The sequence below is a fragment of the Lepidochelys kempii genome, chromosome 1 (assembly GCF_965140265.1).
Source record: "Lepidochelys kempii isolate rLepKem1 chromosome 1, rLepKem1.hap2, whole genome shotgun sequence".
NCBI classification, from domain to species: domain Eukaryota; kingdom Metazoa; phylum Chordata; order Testudines; family Cheloniidae; genus Lepidochelys; species Lepidochelys kempii.
The window spans coordinates 235,744,673-235,768,635 of record NC_133256.1 but is presented as its reverse complement, the minus strand read 5'-3'; the positions used below and the strand labels follow the sequence as shown (position 1 = coordinate 235,768,635).

The 23,963-nt window shown below is 41.6% G+C and overlaps 1 protein-coding gene across 1 annotated transcript in view; it reads left to right on the top strand.

Annotated features, from left to right (window-relative positions):
* Positions 1–23,963, top strand: part of PIK3C2G (phosphatidylinositol-4-phosphate 3-kinase catalytic subunit type 2 gamma) — a 278,348-nt gene that overhangs the window by 236,317 nt on the left and 18,068 nt on the right. Inside the window, exon 30 of the mRNA XM_073335036.1 lies at positions 2,530–2,624. Coding sequence (XP_073191137.1) covers positions 2,530–2,624 — 95 coding nt within the window. The remainder of the gene's footprint in view (positions 1–2,529; positions 2,625–23,963) is intronic.

The following is a 23,963-nucleotide window of genomic DNA, read 5'->3' as shown; positions in this document are numbered from 1 at the left end:
TGCAGTGGAGGAGGGGATAAAATGGTGTCCACCCCTCTCCCAGCACCCCTCCAGAATTGTCCAGCAGAGACCCTGCCACAGTCTGGGTGCACTGGGATCTAGGTGATCCCCCGGGCCACGTAGGGGGTGGGGGTGTGAAATCTGCAGAGAAGAGCCAGCCACAGATTGGTAGCAACAGATGAAGCCAAAGCAAGGATTGCTACCCTTGTGGGGAGAGTGCGTAAAGTGGAGCCCACCTGGGGTCATCCCTCCCATCAACATCTTCTTAGTCCGGTGGCACAAGGACCCAGATGGTGCCTTCACTCCCACCCCATGGCATGATGGAGAGCAGTAGAGAGCAGCCAACCAGAGACTCCAGCCGGTAGGAACAGGAGCAGCCAAATCTGGGACCTCTCGACATTCCAGTCAAAACAGTTCAAAGTGCTCTGACTTTCTCTGCCCTCTGCTGATTGGCCGTTTGCTCCAGCCCTCCCTTCCTCCCTGCCTTCCCCCTTCCTCAGGCTCTTCATCTCAGCTTCACTCCACAACTGCCTTGCCTTACCCTCTTCTCCTCTGCCCTGTCCCTCTCACCCTCCTTGCCCTCACTTTTTCTTTTCATTTAGCCTATCCCCTCCCAAGTATCACCCCATCCCCCAAAATGGTGGACCTAACATAACAGTTGCCGCCATCCCATTGTTCACTCTGCTTGTGCGTTCTACCCCTTCCCCACCCTGTGTCTATCTTGTCTTATTAGACAATATTGTTTCATTGTGTGCGCTCCCCCATCTACCTCTATCCAGCTGTTGACTCTTGACTTATACTTAGATTGCAAGCTTTTGGGGCAGGGACTGTCTTTTTCTTGTGCGTTTTTACAGCACCCAGCATGGTGGAATCCTGGTCTATGACTGGAGCTCCTAGGCACTACAGTAAAACAAATAAATGATAACAGGAGCAAACTCTCACTTTTTTGTTAGTCTAGTAAATGGATATAATGGGCCAAATTCAGTCCTAGTGTCAGTAAAATGAAACCCTACTTGTTTCAGTAAAGTTAGAGTAGATTACATCGAGGTTGAGAGTATTTTTTTACAGCAGGATAAATAATGAGGGTTAGCTATCTCTCTACAAAAATCCTAGTGGAGACAAGAGACTGTCATTTTTACTTCAAGCAACGTGAGGTCAACCACAGGTGGGAGGTAAAATGTTGACCTTGACCTAACTACATCACGGTAAAAGCTACGTGTGCCTCTCCACTAGGATTCTACAGCAAGACCAGCTAACCTGCATTCGTTATCCCACAGTTTTTAAAAAAACACAACTTTTTGGTGAAGACATTTGGCTCAATGCCTCTAAAAATACTAATAGGAAATACTGAGTCAGTGTTCAGATTATAAACCTGACTGGGCTTGCATTCAAGGTAATGGAATTTTTGCCACTGGTTTCCGTGTGAACAGGATCAGATTGTAACTGCATATTAATACGAATCTGTGCAAAGTATCAGGGCCATGGGATCAGGCCTGCAATCAGGGGTGAAAGTAAGGCGGTACGGGCAGGTACGGCGAACTGGTAAAAAGTGGCCCCCAGTACCGGCCCATACTCAGCTGATGTTAAAGCGCTGCCATCGCAGCGCTTTAACGTCGTCCGTCATCCCCCCTTTTGCCTCCTTCCTCCCCCACTGTCCCCCCCCGGGCCACTGCCGAGGGTGGAAAAAGGGGCACCTTCTTCTTGGCCTGCACCGCCCAGGGCTCCGGGGCTGCTATTTAAAAGGGCCTGGGGCTCTGGCCACCACTGCTGCTACCACAGCAGTGACCAGCACCCCGGGCCCTTTACATCGCCGCCGGAGCCCTGGGCGGTGCAGGCCAAGCAGTGCGGATGGGCTGGCTGGGGGACGCTGACCCTCCCAGCCCCGCACCTTCCGCCTGAGGCCCCGCCCCTTCCAGGGGCCGGAGCTAGCCTCCGTACCGGTAAGTATGGAATGTTACTTTCACCCATGCCTGCAATTGGCAAAAATACAGTAATCTTTTCCTTTTCTTTACACCTAGTATCTTTAGGTCTCATAAATCTACAGTTGTTTTGGGACCTTTTTGCGAACTCTTGTGTCTATAAATGTAAGCCAAATTCTGCACTGATTTACATGCCTTGCCTCCTATACAAGTAAGAGCTTCTTTTCCCCCACTGCAAACTGGAAGAAATTGAAACCCCATGTAAGATTTTTTTTTAATGTATAGGAAAAATCACAAACAACAGTTCAATTATGTTCATTTTTCTAAAATATACCCTTAGGGTACAGATAATTAGGTCTTAACATTCCAGCTGAAATTCAGACTGACAACAAATGAAAATGTAAAATCTCTCTTAATGGCCTAATATTTATAACAAGCTCATCTTTAGTGTTTTCTAATTCCAGACCTTCCTTAAGCAGGCAATATTTTGTTATACATGTTATTTAAAATAGTATTTCAATGCTTTAGCTATGCATTCCCATTAATATTTTCACTGACTGGAAATTCACACTTTCAATAACTGGAAATTAATTTCTTTTGCTTATTTCAGGTCCAAAATCTACTGAACAGAAACCTGGAGTGCAGTTAGTCATATCCTATGAGTGCACCCACCTGACAATATTGTTGAAACATATGAGGAATATTGTAAGTCCTTTGATTATAATTGAGCTCTAGCATAAGATTTTATATTAGCAGAGTGCTGTGCTAACATTAATCCTCACAATGTCCTTTGCAGATAAATATATTTTACAGAAGGTTGTGTGACAGTGCTTTTCATTTAACATATCTGATCTCTTTCAACAAGGTTTGAAGCCAGGGTGTGGTACAGAAACTAGTATCTTTAGTTTCATGGCCAGTGATGATCTCCTACTGGCAATGCACAAAAGATTAGGTGTCCATAATGGCTCTGTGAGCTGCTTTAGCTATTACTGATTCCGAGTTGTTGTTGACTCCTGCCAGGAATGGATGGAGTCACATGTCAATGGCTCTGTCCCTTTCTTGGTAAGGTCCTAGCTGGAGAGTACTTACTTATCTACTCCAGCGTTCTTTCATGTGGGATTGTACAGATATGTCAGCTCTCCTGCTCAACACATACATGAAGTTCAGAAACATCATTTGCTATTGGACAAGGAGGCATAGTGCCCCTGGGACTTTTCATAAGTCTATGTGCTCCATTCCCCTCATCCCCCAAATTATAAGCACATACAACATTCTATATGCTGACAAAACTCTCCCCTCCGCCTCCCTCCGCCATTTTTTCTGAAGTGATTCCCTGGTGAAGTTGCTAGAGGAAATACTGAGGTGGGTTAGGCTGCAGTGTCGTCGATAGGATGACAATGCTCAGCTCCACTCTCAGCAGACCTAGATGGCAAAATTATCTGCTTTCCGGTAGTGTGGCTGTGATAGGACTGGCAAGGCTCAGTTCAGACAAGACTCAGATGATGCTGGTTGGCTTAGGGGATCTTGTGAGGGCAGTATGCATTACCTCGGCTAAAGTGGTATGTCTGCTCTTTGATATTAACAGCCTCTACAGGCTTTGGAATCCCCAACTGCTCTTTTCAGTGTCAGGCAATGGCAGTGGCCAGAAGACCTTTTCATTACCTTTGTTTAACTAGGAGATTGTGACATTTCTTCCATGCCATGGATTCCACTGTGTTCATTCATGCCTTTTACACCTCCAGACTAGATTACAATCACTTGCTCTACATTGGACTCAGCCAAGCATCAGCCAACACAAAATGAGACTGGCTGGTTGGCTGTATCAGTCATGTGAAGCCTACATATCCCCAACTATTCTCTGTAGACTCCCCAGGCTTCTGATTTGCAATTCAGTGTATTCATTTTGATCGATAAAGTCCTAAAAGATTTGGGTCCTGAGAGACTGTCTCTCTTTCCATGCACCATCCTGAGAGTTGAGATTGCACGGGATACATCTGCTGATGAGTCCTATTTATATGAACATCCTAGACTGTAGAAGATGCTATTCAGATAGAGCCCATGGTTTTTACCTTCGGGGTACAGTATAAGGCCTTTTGGGGAGGGGAGCATCTTCTTCAGGCTGAGTAGCTGGTGAAGCTTGTGGAGGGAATTTTGGTTAGAACATTATGCTCTTAGTGTTACTGTGTGTATTGTATTTTTTCCACTGTACTTATGCTGAGAGTCTCCATGATATATGTGTGTGTGTTATAAATCTGTGGTTGGTTAGGTTGTACATCTTATAAATCTGTGGTTGTGTAGGATGCATATTTGTATGTGTCAGATGTGGGAAAGTATAGTGGTAGTATGCGGTTTATAAGTGTAAGTTTTTCTGGTGAATTTGCATGGATGGTTTGCAGATGTACAGGGGCAGCTTTAAGACTATGAGAGGTAGCTTAACTCTGTGTGTCCATACTTTCAAATGCTTAGGATTTTTAATGTATAATTAACTTAAAATGTCCTGGCCCTTGTAACTGTACAAAGTTCTGTTTAAATTAGACCTTAGATGGGCCTGAGCAGCCATACTCAAGTGTTCCTGGACCAAGGGTTTGGTTCAGTCCATTGCCCATAAGTGTGTCAACTGTGGTCAAGATTTTTCAAAGTAGGTGGCTAAAGTTGAGCTCCTGAATCCATTTTTTGGTATCTGAATAAGTAAGCTTATACAAGTACAAAGCACCCACTTCAGTGGGAGCTGCTGGTTGCTCAGCATGGTCAAAAACTAGACACCCACTATAGATTTCAGAGACAAACTTTAGGCAACTATTTTTGGAAATCTTGGCCTTTTTTTCTTTCTTTTTTTTTAATGTGAACGCTTGTGTTCATCATACTCATTTAATGTAAATTACCAAACAGTTGTGACATGGTAACTACTTTGGAACACCACTATTCTGGGCTGACTTCAGACTAGTGACCGAGAAGAAGTTCTTTATCCTGTTAGTAATCTCTTCAGCCATCCAATCCCCTAGATCAATCTGTCTGCCTGCCTCTTTTGGGGTTGAACAAGGATTAAAAAGTATTCCAAGTTTATATTTTATTCAACACGTATTAAATCCATTTCAGGTCTATTCAGTCTTTTTCAGTGTCTTACTAATTACAATATTTTTAGTGGTTCATCTGTACAGAAAATTAATTTGCCACCTTGTTTATTTCAAAATTTATAGTAAATACTTTTTTACTGGTTTCCCCCATCCCCCTTTATTTTATCCTTTAAAATAGTGTATGTGATGCTTTTGAATGTTTAAATAACTGTATTGGGCCAAATTTATTCTTGGTGTAACTTCATTGAACTCACTGGAGTTTGTTGATGAATTTGAATTACTGAAGGAAACGTTAATTATTATTTGTATTGTGGTAGATCCTAGACGCTTCATTCAGGGATCAGGGCCACATTGTGCTAGATCCTGTACACACACAAAATAAACAAGGGAGTCCTGCCCCAAAGAGCTTACAGTCTAACTATATGATGAGAGACAACAGGAGGAGGAAAACAAACGGGTTGTGGAAGAACAAGGTACCTGTGAAACTACTGTGTTTATAGCCATTGTCAAGTGTTGTGTAGGCTTCATGGCAGAGGTGGGATTTAAGGAGGACAATGTAGTAGCTTTGCAGATTTTTACAAGGAGCTTCTCCGAGGCATATGGGGTGGCACAGGAGAAAGCAAAGAAGTGTTTTCAGGTGCAGTTAGTCTAGTTTGTGGAAGGCTGGCTTTGTTAGCAGAGGTTGGGCTCAACAGCTCTATAACTATATAATTTCAGTCCATGGTGCATTATTTACCCACTGTTTGTAATACCTAGAAAGAAGGTTGGAGAAATAAAAGCATGTATCTGATGTCTAATCTCTGATCTTAGGTCTTCTTCAAGAATCACCTGTTTCTCCCTAAAACAGGAAATATTTCAATCATCAGTGAAAGAAGTTCTTAAAGTCCTGCCTGAAAACAGTCTATTGAAATATACTTTGAAGAATAAGTACTGCGTGAACTTGCTTAATAGATTTTAAGGTTAGAAGGGAACATTAATCTCTGCTAACCTCCTGCTTTATCCAGGCCATAGTTTCACCAAGGGGATTCCTGCATCTTCCCCAACAACTTGACTAATAAGACAATTTGAGTAGCAATGCATGCAGACAGTGGTAGAATTAGTTGCGAAGGCTTGTGCACATTTCAGATTAAATACTATGGGTAAACAAAGAGAGAGAAGTTCTGTTAAAGTAGTGTTGAATGACGTATTTAACAGCACTACCAACTCTCATGATTTTATTGAAAGTCTCATGATCAGTAGTGTTTTTCTTGAATCCCTAGTATCATGTGAATACACCAGATTCTCAGCTTTCATTAATTAAAAAAATAAGTTTATAGCCCTCATGGTAGCCAAGAAAAGCTTGAAAACAAGACCCCTAAGGGTGTGAAAGCCAGAAGACCCATGAAGAGTCAAAATATTTTATTTTTGAAATCTCATGATTTTGTAAACCAATGATGATTTTTTGGGCCCTGACTCGTGATATTTGAATGCTTAGACTAGGTGATACCATATTAGTGCAGAGATGCAGTGAAGTTGGAAGGCTATAAACAAAGATGTAAACCTTGGCAGAGGGAAGAAAACTAGAGAAGGGGATTGGAGAGTAGTGGGGTTCAGAGTGAGGGAGAAAGATAGAGATTGCCTCAGAGAGAGGGTAGGGCAGCAGAGACAGAGGGGCAGCATGGCAACAACTGACAGAGTCCCTGACACTGGAGAGGGAGACATAGGGCTTGTCTCCACTTACCGGTGGATCAACGTTGCAACGATCAATCCACCAGGGGTCAATTTAGCGGGTCTACTGAAGACCCGCTAAATCAACCGCAGATGACTCTCCCGTCAACTCCGGTACTCCACCGGAACGAGAAGAGTAAGGGGAGTTGACAGGAGAGAGTCTCCCGTCGACATCGCATAGTGTGGACCCTGCGGTAAGTAGATCTAAGCTATGTCAACTTGAGTTACGCTACTAGCGTAACTCAAATTGCGTAGCTTATATCGACTTTCCCCCATAGTGTAGACCTCCCCATAGAGTTCAGGGAGAGGAAAGTTTGGTCTGGCATCTGAAAGGACTTGCCAGCAAAGGGCAGGAACTTATCTGCTAAGGGAGCAGAATAAATAGAAACTTGGCAGCCACTGTGTGGAGGAAGAAAGAAACAAGACTCAGAAAGCCAAGAGAGGGACCTGGGCCACTATAAGGGGGTGTGGGATAGGGAGAAAGTATGGAGAGAAAGGGTGCTCTGTAAACACTGAAACACAGACCTGGCACTGGGGAGGGGGAAGAATCTTTAAAGCCCAGCACATACAGTTGTAGCTGTGTAACTGTTATTAATACTCAGAGGGACAAGGTGGGTAAGATAATGCTAAGGGAAGTCTTCATGGCTAAATTAATCTAAACATTATCATGAAAATGCACCAAATTGGACTCTGGAAACTGACACCGAAGTGGAAAGGAATCAAATGTCCAGTGTGGGGATTTGACTAAGTTTCCCAGGTAAGTCAGGCTGCACCTCTCTATCTGGCAGTCCTGTGCTAACAACCCTGCCTGCTGTTGGAAGAGACCTCCATGCAAGTGCAGGGAGCTCCAGCAGCTGCAAATACATTAATGCTGCTGCCCTGTGCATTTGCCCCATGACAACTAAACCAGATGCACATGTAGGCTACTGGATGCACTTCCCAACCAGACATGAGGGAGAGTGGGGAAAGCTTCTCAGACTTTTCTCCAGGCTCCAACTAGCAAAAGACACCATCCATCCTTAGTTCGCTCCAGAACTTCCTTCCATCCTTAGTTTATTCTAGACATTGGTGGGGAAGAGTCCCTGCCTGCCAAACTCCCTTCCAACCATTTACCTGTCTGTCTTAAAACATAAATGAAAACAAAATTGTCCCCAGGTAGATTGTGAACATGAAAAGTTTAAGTCAATGCTAATAAATCCATATCCAGGCAGAGAGGGATTTCTCGAATTTCTGCCCCAGAACAGATCTTACATGTAAGGGAAGACAGTAAGTCCTGAAGCATGGATTTGCACAGAGCTGGTGGGATAGCCAGGAACCAGGAATTAACCTAACAACTGCCTCATTGCTCAATCTACCGGTACATGTGCAGAGATTTGTGCCAGCTGAACCAACCCATTTTAGAAGTTCAGAAAAGATTTGTTTGATATTTTCCTTCCCCCTTCTCCCCCATGAACAGAGTATCCTAGCATGATATGGAAGCATTAGCTCAGTGGTGATTCACAGAAAAGAATGCTGCCTATTGACCGGCACTTCTTCCAGATATGCCCTGGTTTTCCCAGGGACAATAGTCTAATAAGCAGCTAGACTTGAGTCCTTATTTGACTTTGGCTTTTCCACTGCCAATGATTAATGGTGCTGTGAAGTGTAATGTGTGGGTTGACAGATTAGAAATCAATTTAGGCTCACCTGGACATCCTCTTTGCACTCCTGCCCTATACCATCCATACCCAGAGCAATCACTGCAAGAGAAGGGTAGGAGAAATGATGGATGAACTGGTTTAGGAAGGAAGGAGAGCACTAAACCTTCCTTAAACCACAATTATATGCAATTTAAACCATGTAAAAGTTCCCAGGTGCAGTGCAGTAAGGACCTGATCTAAAAGCCCACTGAAGTCAATGAGGGGGCACTAAATGGATATGTGGGCAGGGGGTGAAAATTCCGTCTTGTCTGTCCCATCGCAGTCAGCTCTTATCCTTTACCTCCCTGTCATTTTGATGTTCACACTTTATTAATAATAATATAATAAGTGGCAGGACCAAAAGAAAAATACAGTTCTTGTCTCTGAAGGGGTTATAGTCTGAGCCCCAATCCTGCATGGATGGAGCTGATTACAGGATTGGGGCCTAAAAGATAGAAACAAAAGATGGCATGCACAGTAGAAACTAGAGAGAATGACTTAATGGTCAGGGGAATTTTGGGGTTCATTTTTACTTTTCTTTCCACCTTTTTTCCAAACTATCTACTCACTTCTTCCGGATCTCCTGGGAGAGAGGTTGTCATGGTTCTTGGTTTGCTGGACCTTTGGCCCCTAACTCAGGCTTTCAAGGGACAGGGCAGCACCTATAAATCTCTCCAAGTGGAATCCTGACACTTCAAATGGGTCGCTAGGTTACAGTCCCCAGTTTACCAACCATGCTTCCTCATCACGAGCCTGTAACTAACTTACTGATAAACAAAACTAGAAGACCAAGAAGATGGATTGAAGGTCTACTGCTATAGACTTCCCTTCAGGAGCTGCGAACGTTTCTCTACAGAGCCTGCCTCTCTCTCTTCCCTGGGCTTCAGAGAGAGTGTCTTTAAAACCAGGCAAGCCTCTTTGTTCTCTGTGTCCAGATGATGCTCCCCTTGCCATGGGGTGGGGGGTGATCTGCCCAGTTTGTACAGAGACAAAACATCAAAGGCCTTGACACTTGTACTGTTTGTTAAGCACCAGTGATTAGGATAGCTAAACCATTTTAGTTCTTGCAGACTGTCACAGGGTCACTCACCACACTGGCACCGCCTGCTGGCTGTTTCGGGAATTAGCTCTGGTCAGCAGGTGCACCCTCCAGTGCTGTTGGCTCTCCCATCCTCCTCTCCACCTGCAGACCCACTGCAGTGGCAGTCTCACTGCCTCTGCTTCGTGGCACAGCCCTCTGGACATGTCGCAATTTGGGTTCCCCGCTTCTCGGGAGACTCCTTCTGCAACAGTCTAGCAGCTCCTCGCAGCATCTTGGCAGTCCACAGCCTGGCCGCTTCTTCAGAGGCGAGTGGGGGGGAACCCAGGCCCAGCCACTACTCTGGGTCCCAGCCCAGGGATCCTGTAAACAACAGCTTCCCGCTTCCCCTCCTTTCTTTCTCCTCCAGTCTGTCTCAATTCCCTGGGCCACTTCCCTGCAGCCCCAGCACCTTCGGTTCCTGCCTCTGGCTCCTTCACCCTCTTCCCAGGGCCTCGGACCTGCAAGTCCTCACAGCCCTGTTCCCGGTGCTAGTCTCTGCAGCCCTCTAGGAAGCCAGTCGCCTCCCTTGGGCTTCCTGCAGCAAACTCCCCTGCTCTAGCCACTCTATTGGCTGCAGCCACTGCCCTAATTGGCCGTTTCCTTGCAGCCCTTCAGGCTGGGTTTTAACCCTTTCAGGGCCAGTGTGGGGTAGACGCCCCGTCACACAGACCCAAGCCGCCAAAGACGGATTTCAACCGTAGTTATTCTTTAACAAGAAACCCAGCAACAAGCAAGCAAGCAGAGGGTCACCTATCTATAATATTTTATGCCTATTATCTCCCATTTTTCATCACAGAGGCACTTGAATGAAAATAATGTGGTAGATTGGCCAACTGGAATAGGGGAGGGAGTACCATGTATAGGAGGCAGAATGGTAAAATGCCCAAAGAAATGAGTGGGGGGAGGGAAATTTTAGAGCTGAACAAAAGCCTTGTAGAGAGATAAGTGTTGGTGGCAGAATGAGACCAGTAGTTTGGAAGGAGGAGATACAATAGTTCCAACTGTGGTTTTCTCAAGATTGCCAGGGTAACATAGGACAAAAGCCAAGACACATGAAAATAATATTCCTGCTCTGGTGCACATTTACAGAGAAATTGACTTTTTTCAGAATGGTGGGTTAGAGGATGCTTTCACTTTAAAATGAGCTTGGATAAGAGCACTTTTCTTTGGACTGAAAATTGGCTGAAGGGCTATCAACAAAGGAAAATGCTGATCAGCAATGTTTCAAGTTGAGGAGAAGGTCATCTATTGTGGCACCTCAGAGGTTGGTGTTAGGTCCCAATTTATTTAATAGAGCTGGTCAGAGGTATTGACAAATGTATCATTCAGTTAATTGTACTGTTATTGACAAATGTCTTATCAAATATTTTGGGCAGTATGGGCCTAGCTTTATTATTTGAATGCTATTTTGAATAAATCATTCACTGAATAACATTTGTTGAATAACGTATTCAATGAGTTCCACTTAATATTATTGATCATTGTGCAGAGGAGAGAAAAGACCCTGAGACAAAATTTGCAGTTGGTACTAAATTAGAAAAACAAAAGTATTAGTATAGACTGAACAGTAATACCGAGATATCTAAAGCTATCTAGACAGAAACTCATGCAAGCAGTTGGACAAATGATTACTTTCCCATTACTACACATGGGAAATATTGATCCCAAGCACACACATTAATGGGATGCAGAAATATTGATAACAATATAACTTGGAACTCTTTTGTAATGAACTCAAGTGTCAAACTGTTTTATTTAGAAAAGAAGATGTTTCGATCAGTACTAAGTAGAAGCTGCCCTTAAATATTTAAAAAGGTAAAGTATATAATAAAATAAAAAATAGAATGTTTTGACGGTATCATAGGACTGGAAGGGACCTCGAGAGGTCATCTAGTCTAGTCCTCTGCACTCATGGCAGGACTAAGTATTATCTAGACCATCCCAGACAGGTGTTTTTTCTAACCTGCTCTTAAAAATTTCCAATGATGGAGATTCCACAACCTCCCTAGGCAATTTATTCCAGTGCTTAACCACTCTGATAGTTAGGAATTTTTTCCTAATGTCCACCCTAAACCTCCCTTCCTGCAATTTAAGCCCATTGCTTCTTGTCCTATCCTCACAGGTTACCAAGAACATTTTTTCTCCCTCCTCCTCCTAACAACTTTTTATGTAGTTGAAAACTGTTATCATGTCCCCTTTCAGTCTTCTCTTTTCCAGACTAAACAAACCCAATTTTTCCTACGCAGTGGGATAATTTGCTCTTGTGCCCTTAATAATGTCTCTTGGGAAATCTGCCAACTATCTTCAATTGTTTTTCCCCTTAGACTTGCTTCCCATGGGTTCTTACCTACCAACTCCCTGAGTTTTCCAACGTCTGCCTTCTTGAAATCCATTGTCTTTATTTTGCTGTTCTCCTTCCTACCATTCCTTAGAATCGTGAAGTCTACCATTTCATGATCACTTTCACCCAAGCTGCCTTCCACTTTCAAATTCTGAACCAGTTCCTCCCTATTTGTCAAACTCAAATCTAGAACAGCATATCCTCTAGTTGCTTTCTCCACCTTCTGAAATAAAAATTGTCTCCAATACATTCCAAGAACTTGTTGAATAATTTGTGCCTGATGTGTTATTTTCACAACAGATGTCTGTAGTTGAAGTCCCACATCTCACCAAGTCCTGTGCTTTAGATGATTTTGTTAATGGTGTTAAAAAAAGCCTCATCCCCCTCTTCTTCCTGGTTAGGTGGTCTGTAGTAGACCCTTACCATGACATCACCCATGTTTTTTACCCCTTTTATCCTTACCCAGAGACTTTCAACAAGTCTGTCTCCTATTTTCATCTCAACCTCAGTCCAAATATATTCATTTTTTTCATCTGACATGACTTGTCATGAAATAATATAAAAATAAAACTCCATAAAATTCAAAACAGAAACTTGAAATTTGGAAATCCAAAACAATTTTTTTTCAAAAATCAATTTTTTCATTTACAAATATTTTTCCTGGCAATTTTTGTTGAAATGCACTTGTTTTTAAATATTGTCTCTTGAGAAAACATTTGGACAATTTTTTTTTCCAATTAGCTCTAGATCTAAGTACTACATTAGCAGAAAGATGCTGAAAAACTGGAGGGAATTCAAAGTCAATGATCAGTAGGCCTACAGGGACTGATTTATGAGGAGTGATTATAGTAGCTAAATTTTGCTTGGTTAAAAATTGACAAATGGACACAAAAGTTTGCAAATACTTTGAAGGCAGCAAACAGTCGGGATTGAGAGGAATTATTCAGGGTGTTAAATAGGGCATAACTAGCAGTGGTCAGATGTAATTATAGAAAAGAAACTTTGGGCCTCATCTCACAGAATGCTTACTCATAGTGAGTGGTATCAGGTTGTGGAGCAGACTATCAAACAAAGTGAAGTAATCCCCATAGTTTGAGACATTTAAAACTAGTTTGGACAAGGTAGCTATGGACTGATGTACTAATTTATTAATTAACACAACTAGAAGGTCGGTTAAAGGCTCAAATAAAGCTCCTGCTGCTGCTTCTTGTGTTGTGTTTTTACATGCATTTTCCATCTGTGCTCAGACATGGGGAAAAAAAGAATATCTATGTGACCAAAAGACAGAAATAAAACAGTAGCATTTGTAAGTGTTTTCTGTTCTCAGAAACTGATTTTCTCTTACTACATCTGATGGTCAGTGACAGTGTAAATCTTCTGTGAGCTGAAAAGAAATGTGAAACAGCATTGTTTTCTTTGATGTTTTTTCTTTCATTATGTTCTGTTCAAGGAAGAGGGAATAATAGAATCTGTAGGTGTGTGCACGCTCACACATGTACATACTGTAGACTAATACTCCAATCTAGACAAAATCTACCTCAATGAGCCTCATAGACTCTCGAGCTCTGGAAACTGGACACTGTTCTGAGTGGTAAATGAATATCGCACTGCATAACAATAATACATGGTTTGGGGAAAAGCAGATTACCTTCTTCACAGGCTTCTAAAACAAAAATTTTAGAGAACTGTCCACCAAACCCTTGAGTCTTCACCCTCATCCTACTCCCCACATCAAGACCAAGGATTAGGATCTTCCCTTCTGATAAAGTCATCAGTTCATCCCATTAACCCATTAAGAACATAAGAACAGCCACACTGGGTCAGACCAAAGGTCCATCTAGCCCAGTATCCTGTCTTCCAACAGTGGCCAATGCCAGGTTCCCCAGAGGGAATGAACAGAAAGGTAATCATGAAGTGATCTGTCCCCTGTCACCCATTCCCAGCTTCTGGCAAAGAGAGGCTAGGACCACCATCCCTGCCCATCCTGGCTAATAGCCATTGATGGACCAATCTTCCATAAACATATCTAATTCTTTTTTGAACCCTGTTATAGTCTTTGCCTTCACAACATCCTCTGGCAAGGAGTTCCACAGGTTGACTGTGCGTTGTGTGAAAAAAATACTTTTGTTTGTTTTAAATCTGTTGCCTAACAATTTAATTCAGTGACCCCTAGTTCTTGTGTTATGAGAAGGAGTAAATAACACTTCCTTATTTACTTTATCTACACGAGTCATGATTTTATAAACCTCTATCACATCTCCCCTTAGTCATCTCTTTTCCAAGCTGAAAAGTCCCAGTCTTATTAATCTCTGCTCTTACAGCAGCCGTTCCATATCCCTAATCATTTTTGTTGCCCTTTTCTGAACCATTTCCAATTCCAATATATCTTTTTTGAGATGGAGTGACCACATCTGCCTGCAGTATTCAAGATATGGGCATACCATGGATTTATATACAGGCAATATGATATTTTCTGTCTTATTATGTATCCCTTTCTTAATGATTCCCAACATTCTGTTCGCTTTTTTGACTGCCGCTGCACATTGAGTGGATGTTTTCAGAGAACTATCCACAATGACTCCAAGAGCTCTTTCTTGAGTGGTAACAGCAAATTTAGACCCCATCATTTTATATGTATAGTTAGGATTATGTTTTCCAATGTACATTACTTTGCATTTATCAACATTGAATTTCATCTGGCATTTTGTTACAGTCACCCAGTTCTGAGAGATCCTTTTGTAGCTCTTTGCAGTCTGCCTGGGACTTAACTATCTTGAGTAGTTTTGTATCATCTGCAAATTTTGCCATCTCACTGTTTACCCCTTTTCCAGATCATTTATGAATATGTTGAATAGGACTGGGCTCAGTACAGACCCCTGGGGGACACCACTATTTACCTCTCTCCATTCTGAAAACTGACCATTTATTCCTACTCTTTGTTTCCTATCTTTTAATCAGTTACCAATCCATGAGAGGACCTTCCCTCTTATCCCATGACAGCTTACTTTGCTTAAGAGCCTTTGGTGAGGGACCTAGTCAAAGGCTTTTTGAAAATCTAAGTACACAAATACTATATCCACGGGATCCCTCTTGCCCACATGCTTTAAGACCCCCCTCAAAGAATTCTAGTGGATTGGTGAGTAGTGAGTAGATCCCTTTACAGAAACCATGTTGACTCTTCCCCAACAAATTATGTTCATCTATGTGTCTGACAATTTTGTTCTTTACTATAGTTTCAACCAGTTTGCCCGGTACTGAAGTCAGGCTTACCAGCCTGTAATTGCCAGGATCACCTCTGGAGTCATTTTTTAAAACCGGTGTTGCATTAGCTATCCTCCAGTCATTTGGTACAGAAGCTGATTTAAATGATAGGTTATAGACTACAATTAGTAGTTCTGCAATTTCTCATTTGAGTTCCTTCAGAACTCTTGGGTGAATACCATTTGGTTCTGGTGACTTATTACTGTTTTGTTTATCATTTTTTTTCCAAAACCACCTCTAATGACACCTCAGTCTGGGACAGTTCTTCAGATTTGTCAGCAAAAAAAAATGGCTCAGATTTGGGAATCTCCCTCACATCCTCAGCCATGAAGACCGATGCACAGAATTCATGTAGTTTCTCCACAATGGCCTTATCATCTTTGAGAGCTCCTTTAGCGTCTTGATCGTCCAGTGGCCCCACTGGTTGTTTAGCAGGCTTCCTGCTTCTGATGTGCTTTAAAAAAATTGCTATTACTTTTTGAGTCTTTGGCTAGCTGTTCTTCACATTCTTTTTTGGCCTTCCTAATTATATTTTTCTATTTCATTTGCCAGAGTTTATGCTCCTTTCTATTTTCCTCGCGAGGGTTTAACTTCCGCTTTTTAAAGGATGCTTTTTTGCCTCTCATTGCTTCTATTACTTTGTTGTTTAGCCACAGTGGCACTTTTTTGGTTGTCTTACTGTGTTTTTTTAATTTGGGGTATACATTTAAGTTGAGCCTCTATTATGGTGTCTTTAAAAATTTCCATGCAGCTTGCAGAGATTTCACTTCTTGTGCTGTACCTTTTAATTTCTGTTTAACTAGCTTCCTCATTTTTGTGTAGTTCCCCGTTCTGAAATTAAATGCTACAGTGTTGGGCTGCTGTGGTGTTTTCCCCACCACGGGGATGTTAAATGTAATTATATTGTGGTCACTATTACCAAGTGGTCCAGTTATATTCACCTCTTGGACCAGATGCTGTGCTCCACTTAGGACTAAATCAAGAATTGCCTCTCCTCTTGTGGGTTCCAGGACTAGCCGCTCCAAGATGAAGCCATTTAAGGTGTCAAGGAACTTTATTCTTCATCCTGTCCTGAAGTGACATACCCAGTCAGTATGTGGATAGTTGAAATCCCCCATTATTATTGAGTTTTTTATTTTAATAGCTTCTCTAATCTCCCTGAGCATTTCACAGTCTCTGTCACCATCCTTGGTTTGGAATACAAAGGCAACAGGAGTTTTGCTCTCCCACCACCATCCCAACCACCAATTTTCCAAAGAAGAATGTATATCTGCTAAGAGAATTGCTTTCAGAATTCCAATGCTGAATCAAGCCAGCCCTCATCTCTCAGTCATGCAACCCCAAAACAACAGCGATATCATAGTTTTCCTGCTCTCCTTTGGGACTCACATTCCCTGCTCCCTGTGCTACTCAAGCAAGTGAAAATGTCTGTGCCACTGACCTCCATCACCGTGGGTGCCTTCTCTTTTTATTCATGAAAGGGGAAAAAAGCAATTAAGTTGCTAGTAATCACTAGGAGGAGGGAAAGAAATTTACAGGCAGAAAAGAAAACAAAAGGGTTAAATGATCTTGGGGAACAAAGAGAAAACAGTGACGTGTTTAAAGTTTTATAGAAGAAAGAAGCAGTTAGTGAGAAAATACTTCATTTTGTGCAGTCAGCAACCATTGTTTTGGTTAGTACCTTAACAAATGTTTACTTTATGCTCTAAGATCCACCATGAAAATATAATGGATTATTATTCTAATTATCCTTTACTATAGTAGTTACTTTAAAGGTGATTTTCTTTCAAATATTTCAATTATATAATTTGAAATGATTTTATCATTTATTTTGCTAAGTGTATTTACTGTACCATGATTTTAAATTCACAGGAAAAGAGAAAATTTAGTGGCAGAGAGGAGAGGGAGGCACATAGTGCACTGAGATGTACAAATCTGAAAAAATAATCATATCATGGGCCTGGAGGATCCTTATTAAATAAGAACACAACTTCTAGTTTGCACAGCTCTGGTATCATTTTATCCTCCTGGTCTATAAGCCTTATTAATCCATTTCTTGAAGGAACTTCTTGATTTTTTAATACCGCTGTTGAGGTACTGATTTTTTTTTTTAGGGCTCTAAATTTAGAATTATCTCAGACGATGCTATCTTTTCAAAAGTGAAGGAATATTTGTTGTTAAGCTGCATTTTATGGAGGCAGGCTTTAACTTTTCCCAGGAACACTAAGTTAAGTTGCATATAAACTGTGCTTTGTTACTAAGTATGTCTCCACTACGAAATTAGGTCGAATTTATAGAAGTCGTTTTTTTAGAAATCGTTTTTATATATTCGAGTGTGTGTGTCCCCACAGAAAATGCTCTAAGTGCATTAAGTGCATTAACTCGGCGGAGTGCTTCCACAGTACCGAGGCAAGCGTCGACTTCTGGAGTGTTGCACTGTGGGTAGCTATCCCACAGTTCCCGCAGTCTCCGCTGCCCATTGGAATTCTGGGTTGAGATCCCAATGCCTGATGGGGCTAAAACATTGTCTTGGGTGGTTCTGGGTACATATCGTCAGGCCCCCGTTCCCTCCCTCCCTCCGTGAAAGCAGCAGCAGACAATCGTTTCGCACCTTTTTTCTTGAGGAAATGAGATTCAAAAGTTCGCGGCTCTTTTCCTGTCTACCTGGCCAGTGCATCTGAGTTGAGAGTGCTGTCCAGAGCAGTCACAATGGAGCACTCTGGGATAGCTCCCAGAGGCCAATACCATCGAATTGTGTCCACAGTACCCCAAATTCGACCCGGCAAGGCCGATTTAAGCGCTAATCCACTTGTCAGGGGTGTAGTAAGGAAATTGATTTTAAGGGTCCTTTAAGTCGAAAAAAAGGGCTTCATCGTGTGGACGGGTGCAGGTTTATATTGATTTAACGCTGCTAAATTCGACCTAAAGTTCTAGTGTAGACCAGGGCTAAGAAAAATGAAATGGCCTGTGTATTTAATTCTTTTGATGGAGCCTCTGCATTTATCACTAGGATTTAATTTAATCAGGATTCAGATACTATTTTTTCTGATGACTTGGGTGTTGTGACTGATTTCCTCAGTGGATTTTCCTTTTCCTCTGTTCATGGGTTATAATCAAGTCTCTTTCATGTCTGCATTTAGAATACAACTATGTTGTTACGGGGCTGTGAAAACTTTGTGTATCTATTAGCCATAATTTTATTTTAACATGCTTAATATTTAGTTGTCATTCTTTCATTATTAAAAATTTTAATGCTCAGGAGAGGAAGGGGAGTGTGTGTCTCTGTGGGAAAATGTGAAGATGAACCACAGGTGGGAGTGGGGTCTGCTGGGGAGTTTTGTCTGAGAGTGGTAGAAGGCAGTAGCTGGAAGTGGGAGACAGGAGGAGCCATAAGGATCTTTCATTTATGAAGGGAAGAAGGCAGTTGAGACTTGAAGATGTCCAGATATTTTTACCAGGGATGGAAAGCAGAAGAAAGGAAGTTATTTATAGAGGAGGGAAGGCAGTGGTTGTGAATGGAAGTTATCTGTTATTTTTTTTAAAGATTGAAAAATGCGAGATGGAGCCTTTTCTGGAAAAAGAACAGCAGATAAACCCAGACAAAGTTCAGGAGCTACCAGAGTGTTTCATCCAGGGATGGAAGGCATCAGGAATGCCAGGAGCTGGAGCATCAGCAGCTTTTAGGCCAGGGCCAAAAAAGTGAAAGAGAGTGAGCTTTGAGGAATGACTGCCAGAAGGAAATATTTCATTTGGGAAGAGGTGCTAACAAAGATAAAATTTCCGCAAAATATCTAACTGTTACTTTCAAAACATTTCCCTTCAGACTCCCATGCTAAAGAGACTCGGGAGTCATGCTGTCAGGCTGAATTTCAGTGCTTTAAATATGCCAGATTTAGAAGTAACCCTTTTGGCTTTCTCAGTGTCAAAGAAAATTCCATCATAAAGGAGAGTTAGGTAGTCAGGAAGGGGACATGAGCGGCTAACAAAATGTAATTTTTGTAGAAAATTTCATTTCTTCTCTCTTTTCCCCAAATATAACTAGTGTATTTAATATTGAATTACACAAATCCATAACCTGTCTAGGTGGATTTCTGTAAGTACATATCAAATACCACTTTCGGTTTTGGAAATCTAACGTGGAATGAATTATGGAACTTTGCTACAGAGGGTATATTCTGTGAGCCACATTTTTAATACTAAATTAGGGATATGAAAAGAAGTGCCTCTTTCCATTGACTGGCACCCAGAGTTTACCAACTTTCTCTGCACAAAACTTGAATGTTCTTGCAATTCTGAATCTTAGATTGTGCCTTGTATGGTAATGTTTCTTACACTGTTGCTCCATTATCATCTTCCCTATCAGCAACTTTGCACCAGTGCATGTCATTTTAGCAACTGCTATGAAGACACACAACATTAAAAATCAAACTGGAAGTGTTTGGTGCCTATGAAGGCTTCAGTGGATTAGGAGTAGTGGATCCAGAATGTTGTTTACTATCCCTTTATAACATTTCCATCATCCCCTTTGTGGTTTTAGGAAATACTGACATATCAAAATGGTGACTATTTTCAGGATTCTGCTTATTTTAGAGCTTCCTGTGATATATAAACTAGTTGGAATTTTTTCAGTGTATGCAGAACTTTTTGGTCAATTTCTTCAGTACATTGGCCATCTCAGGGTCAGTCAGGTCACTTTGTCACATAACTGAATAATAGTAGTTTATCTGTATGAAGAAGGAAGCACAAGAAGTCAGCTTTTAAATCCAGCACTAAACTTTGGCTATTAGCAGATCAAAATGCCTGGTTTCTGTTCATAGTCCAGGCTATGAAAATAGCAATAGCATATATGTTGGGAATTTAGTTCCATATATTAACCAGTCTTTGAGCTTTTGAATTTTTCTGTAAGCAAACACAACAGAAAACCCAAGGCTTTGGTCCACATTTTGCTCTAATTTAAAACTGGAGTAACTTCACTAAAGTTAACAGATAACATTTTCAAAAGTACCTAAGGCCCATTTTCAAAAGAGACCTGTGAACTATCATTGAAAGTTAGGCTCCTAAATGCCTAAGTCATGTCTGAAAATGGGTTAATGAAGTTACTCCAGATTTAAACTGGAGCCGAATTTGGCCCAAAGCCATGGTTTTTGTGTTGTGCTTTCTTGCAAAGTCAAGCTATGAAGACTGCACCAAACAGTTAATATGTGGAACCAAATATCCCGCAGGCATACTGTAGCTCTTTCCACAGCCTGGACTCTGGACAGAAACCAGGCATTTTGATCTGCTAATAGCAAAAGCTTTACAGCAGAATTTCCAAGCTGACGACTTGTGCTTCTTTCCTCAGACAGATAAGCTACTACTGCTCAGTTATTTGACACAGTGATCAGACTGTTTGACTGTGAGATGGGCAATGTGTTGAAGAAATTGACCCAAAATGTCTACATACATCAAAAAATTCCAGCTAGTTTATACACCACAGCAAGTTCCAAAATAAGCAGAATCCTGAAAATAGCCACCAACCTTCTTTTGATATGTCAGTTTCTCCTAAAACAACAAAAAGGATGATGGAAATGTTATAAAGGGTAAATGACATTCTGGATCCACTATTCCTAATCCAGGTTTCAGAGTAACAGATGAAGTGAGCTGTAACTCACGAAAGCTTATGCTCAGATAAATTTGTTACTCTCTAAGGTGCAACAAGTCCTCCTTTTCTTTATTCCTAATCCAGTGCGACCTCCATAAAACACATCCAATTGTATTCCTTGTGCTTTTGAAAATCTTATCCCATGTTTATACTAGATTTTCACAACAGATGTACATAGGAGTAACTGAGACCAGCAATGACATTCCTCTCATTTACTTGAACTTTATGTAACACCAGTGATGAAGTTACATTGCTGTATCCTGAATCAGGACAAAGTCAGAGGAGAATCAGACTGTTTGTCACTCGATGCAATGTCATGAAAGCTAGCAGTGGAGAGCATCATTCTTAGGAAAGTAATATTTCCTTGTGTGTTCTCCTTTTTTCCCTTATTCAGATAAGTGCTCAATTTAGCCAAGACAGTCACTTCACAAAGATTTCTTGATAGTTCTGCTGTGTTAATCCCACTCTTGGTTTCACACTGAGATTCCCAAATTGACAAAATTTCCCAGTTGTTCCTGGGATGGTGTGTCTGACAATAATGCTTTTGAATGAAGAAACTAAAGCCTCTTTTGTGGCCTCATCAGGTCTGATTGCATGCCTTGTCTCAGGAAATCCCCCAGTGAAACGGGTTCTTCACAAGGCAATGCTGAGCTACTGTGCAAATTGAGAAAAGCCGTCCCAAATACCTCATGCAACAGAGATTTTATAAGGATTCACCAATTAGGTACAAAATGAATATTGAGATCTCGTCTCAAATGTGTTAGCATTAGTTTTGACCTGTTTGTCATTCAGGGTTGTCTGTTCTTCAGATTCATGCTTCTGTAGTAAGTTATGTGTTTCCTAAATAAACTCATGTCTGAATATCATATTTTTCAAAGGCAACTACAGTAAATTATGTGGACCAGTCACTCCTAAATATAGCTGTTTGGGGATGTTAAAGTTGCCTATCCTGATTACTGTTGTTCATTGCTCCATCAAAACTCCAACGCAGCTTACCCCTACCAACCCGCTCTTGTGTACGTGAGTCCCTTTCAAAGGCCCCGGCATAATCTGGGTCCAGATTGTACTGCTACATTGTGGGCCAGGTTGCCCCCACCAGCTGGAGATCTGCCTGGTGATTAAGGTGTTCACCTGGGAGGTGGCAGATGTGAATTCAAATCCCTCCTCTGAATCAGGCAGAGAGAAGAAATGAATTCACATCTCCTACCACACAGGTGACTTCCTTAATCAATAGACTATAGATCATTCTCTCTTTGGCCCAATGAATATTTAAGTACATTCAAGAGGAAAGATTTGAGAGCAGTATAACCTATACTTCGTGGAACTGTTTCAACAGTGAGATTAATAGCCTACAGCCTGGTGGTTAGGGCACTTATTTGGTACTGGGGAGGTTTCCATTCAAGTCTCTTCTCCTGAGTGGGGATTTGAATCTGGGTCTTGCATATTCCAGGCACATGCCCTAACCACTGGGCTAAGAGTTGTAAAAAGGGAATGCTTTCTCTTTCTCACACCAAGTATTTTCCCTGACTTTTCAGTTTGTAGGCTGAACCAAAAACTCAGTTATTCACCCAATTCTACTTATATCAACTCAGCAGCTGAAGCTACTGCAGAACATGATACCTCACTTACTGACTACGGAGTTTTTCTCCATGAACATGTGACACATGCGCTCTATGAATGCTGACTCTGGGTGGGATAGAAGATGCTGCTTTTGACTTGAGCTGGACCCCCTCTTCCCAGTTGAAAAGAGAGGGAGCTGCGGTCAGAGCATTCTCCATGAGGGACCCTGAATTTTGGAATCCACTCTCCCTTTTGGTCTGAACTATGTTGACCCTTCAGGGCATGCTGAAAAGCTCATCTCTTTTTCCTAGCAGAGGAAAGGGGCTGGTGAAGGGGAGGATCTGTGCACCTTGGACTGATGTTTAAGGCTAGATTGGTTTATTCCTGTACAGTTTGGGGGAGACTGCTGAGTTTACTTTTGCAGGTGCTAGTATGATTGGACTTTTAATATATGATGACAGGTCCAAATAGGGTGACCAGACAGCAAATGTGAAAAATCAGGATGGGGTGGGGGATAATGGGAGCCTATATAAGAAAAAGACTGTCCCTATAAAATCAGGACATCTGGTCACTCTAGGTCCAAAAGCCTTGGAGAGGAGCTTTTCAATGGATTGTATGACTCCTAATACTATGTTAATTTAATAATGCAGTGCTGTGTCCTATAAAATTGTCTGTTTGCCTCAATGCCCTAGTAAAGTTCCTATTTGCATAATTTGCATCCGCCTATCTAAATTCCTTATGTATTTAAAATTGACTATAGTCTTTTTCACTTCTGCCCTAAACTCTTGGTGGGGAAAGAAGGAGTGGGGGAGGAGCTGTAGATGATTTGTATAATGCCAGCAGTGTGCTATGTAAGCAGTAATAACATTAGTCATAGTCACATTAAGCTGTATGGTTGGACCAAATCGTATACTGTGAGAGATCACTTCAAGTAACAAAAAAAAGAAGTCTTTGTGCCATCCGCTAATTGTTATATCAACACACTCACACATGCATCTATGCATCTTCTCTTCCACACAGATGTTAGTTATTGCTGGGATGCCTGTAGCATCTCCAGTTCAAAGATATGTTGTTCCTGCAGGAAAAGCCAACATTTCTGGTCCCATACTGTGAATTATCCAAATCTGAGCAACTGCTTTGTCTTGCGTCAAGTGAAGCTGAAGTGAGGAATATAGATATGATTGTGCAGCCAAAATAACACGCGGAGCCCATCCACTCAGAAAATTCTTTTATTTGTTAGTTTACATGGAGTTTCACTTCACTTTCTGTCCATGAATGCCCACTTCCTTCTGGTGCTTGCAAACTGGCCAGTACGCTTTCTTTCTAAAAGCCTAAAAACACCTTCAAGATTGCTGACATTTTGTAAAACATCTATGATGGTATGTTACATGTTGTGCTGTCTAATTGCATGTTGTGTTGTCAGCATTTTGATGGCCCCTGGTTTGGGAGATCCTTAGTGAGAAATACAGGCACTGCTATGCACAAGCATAAGCCAACACTAACTGACTCAGAAGAAACTTCCTCCTATTCCACAATTGCTCACTTATGGATTGTTTGCATCTTCCTGTAAAACATCCAGTAGGGGCATCAGAGACAGGATACTGAGCTAGACGGATCACTGACCTGATTTGGTTCCTACATTCATAGGTCACTGAGAACAAGTATATTCATCTCTTCTCACAACTAATGATCCCTACACA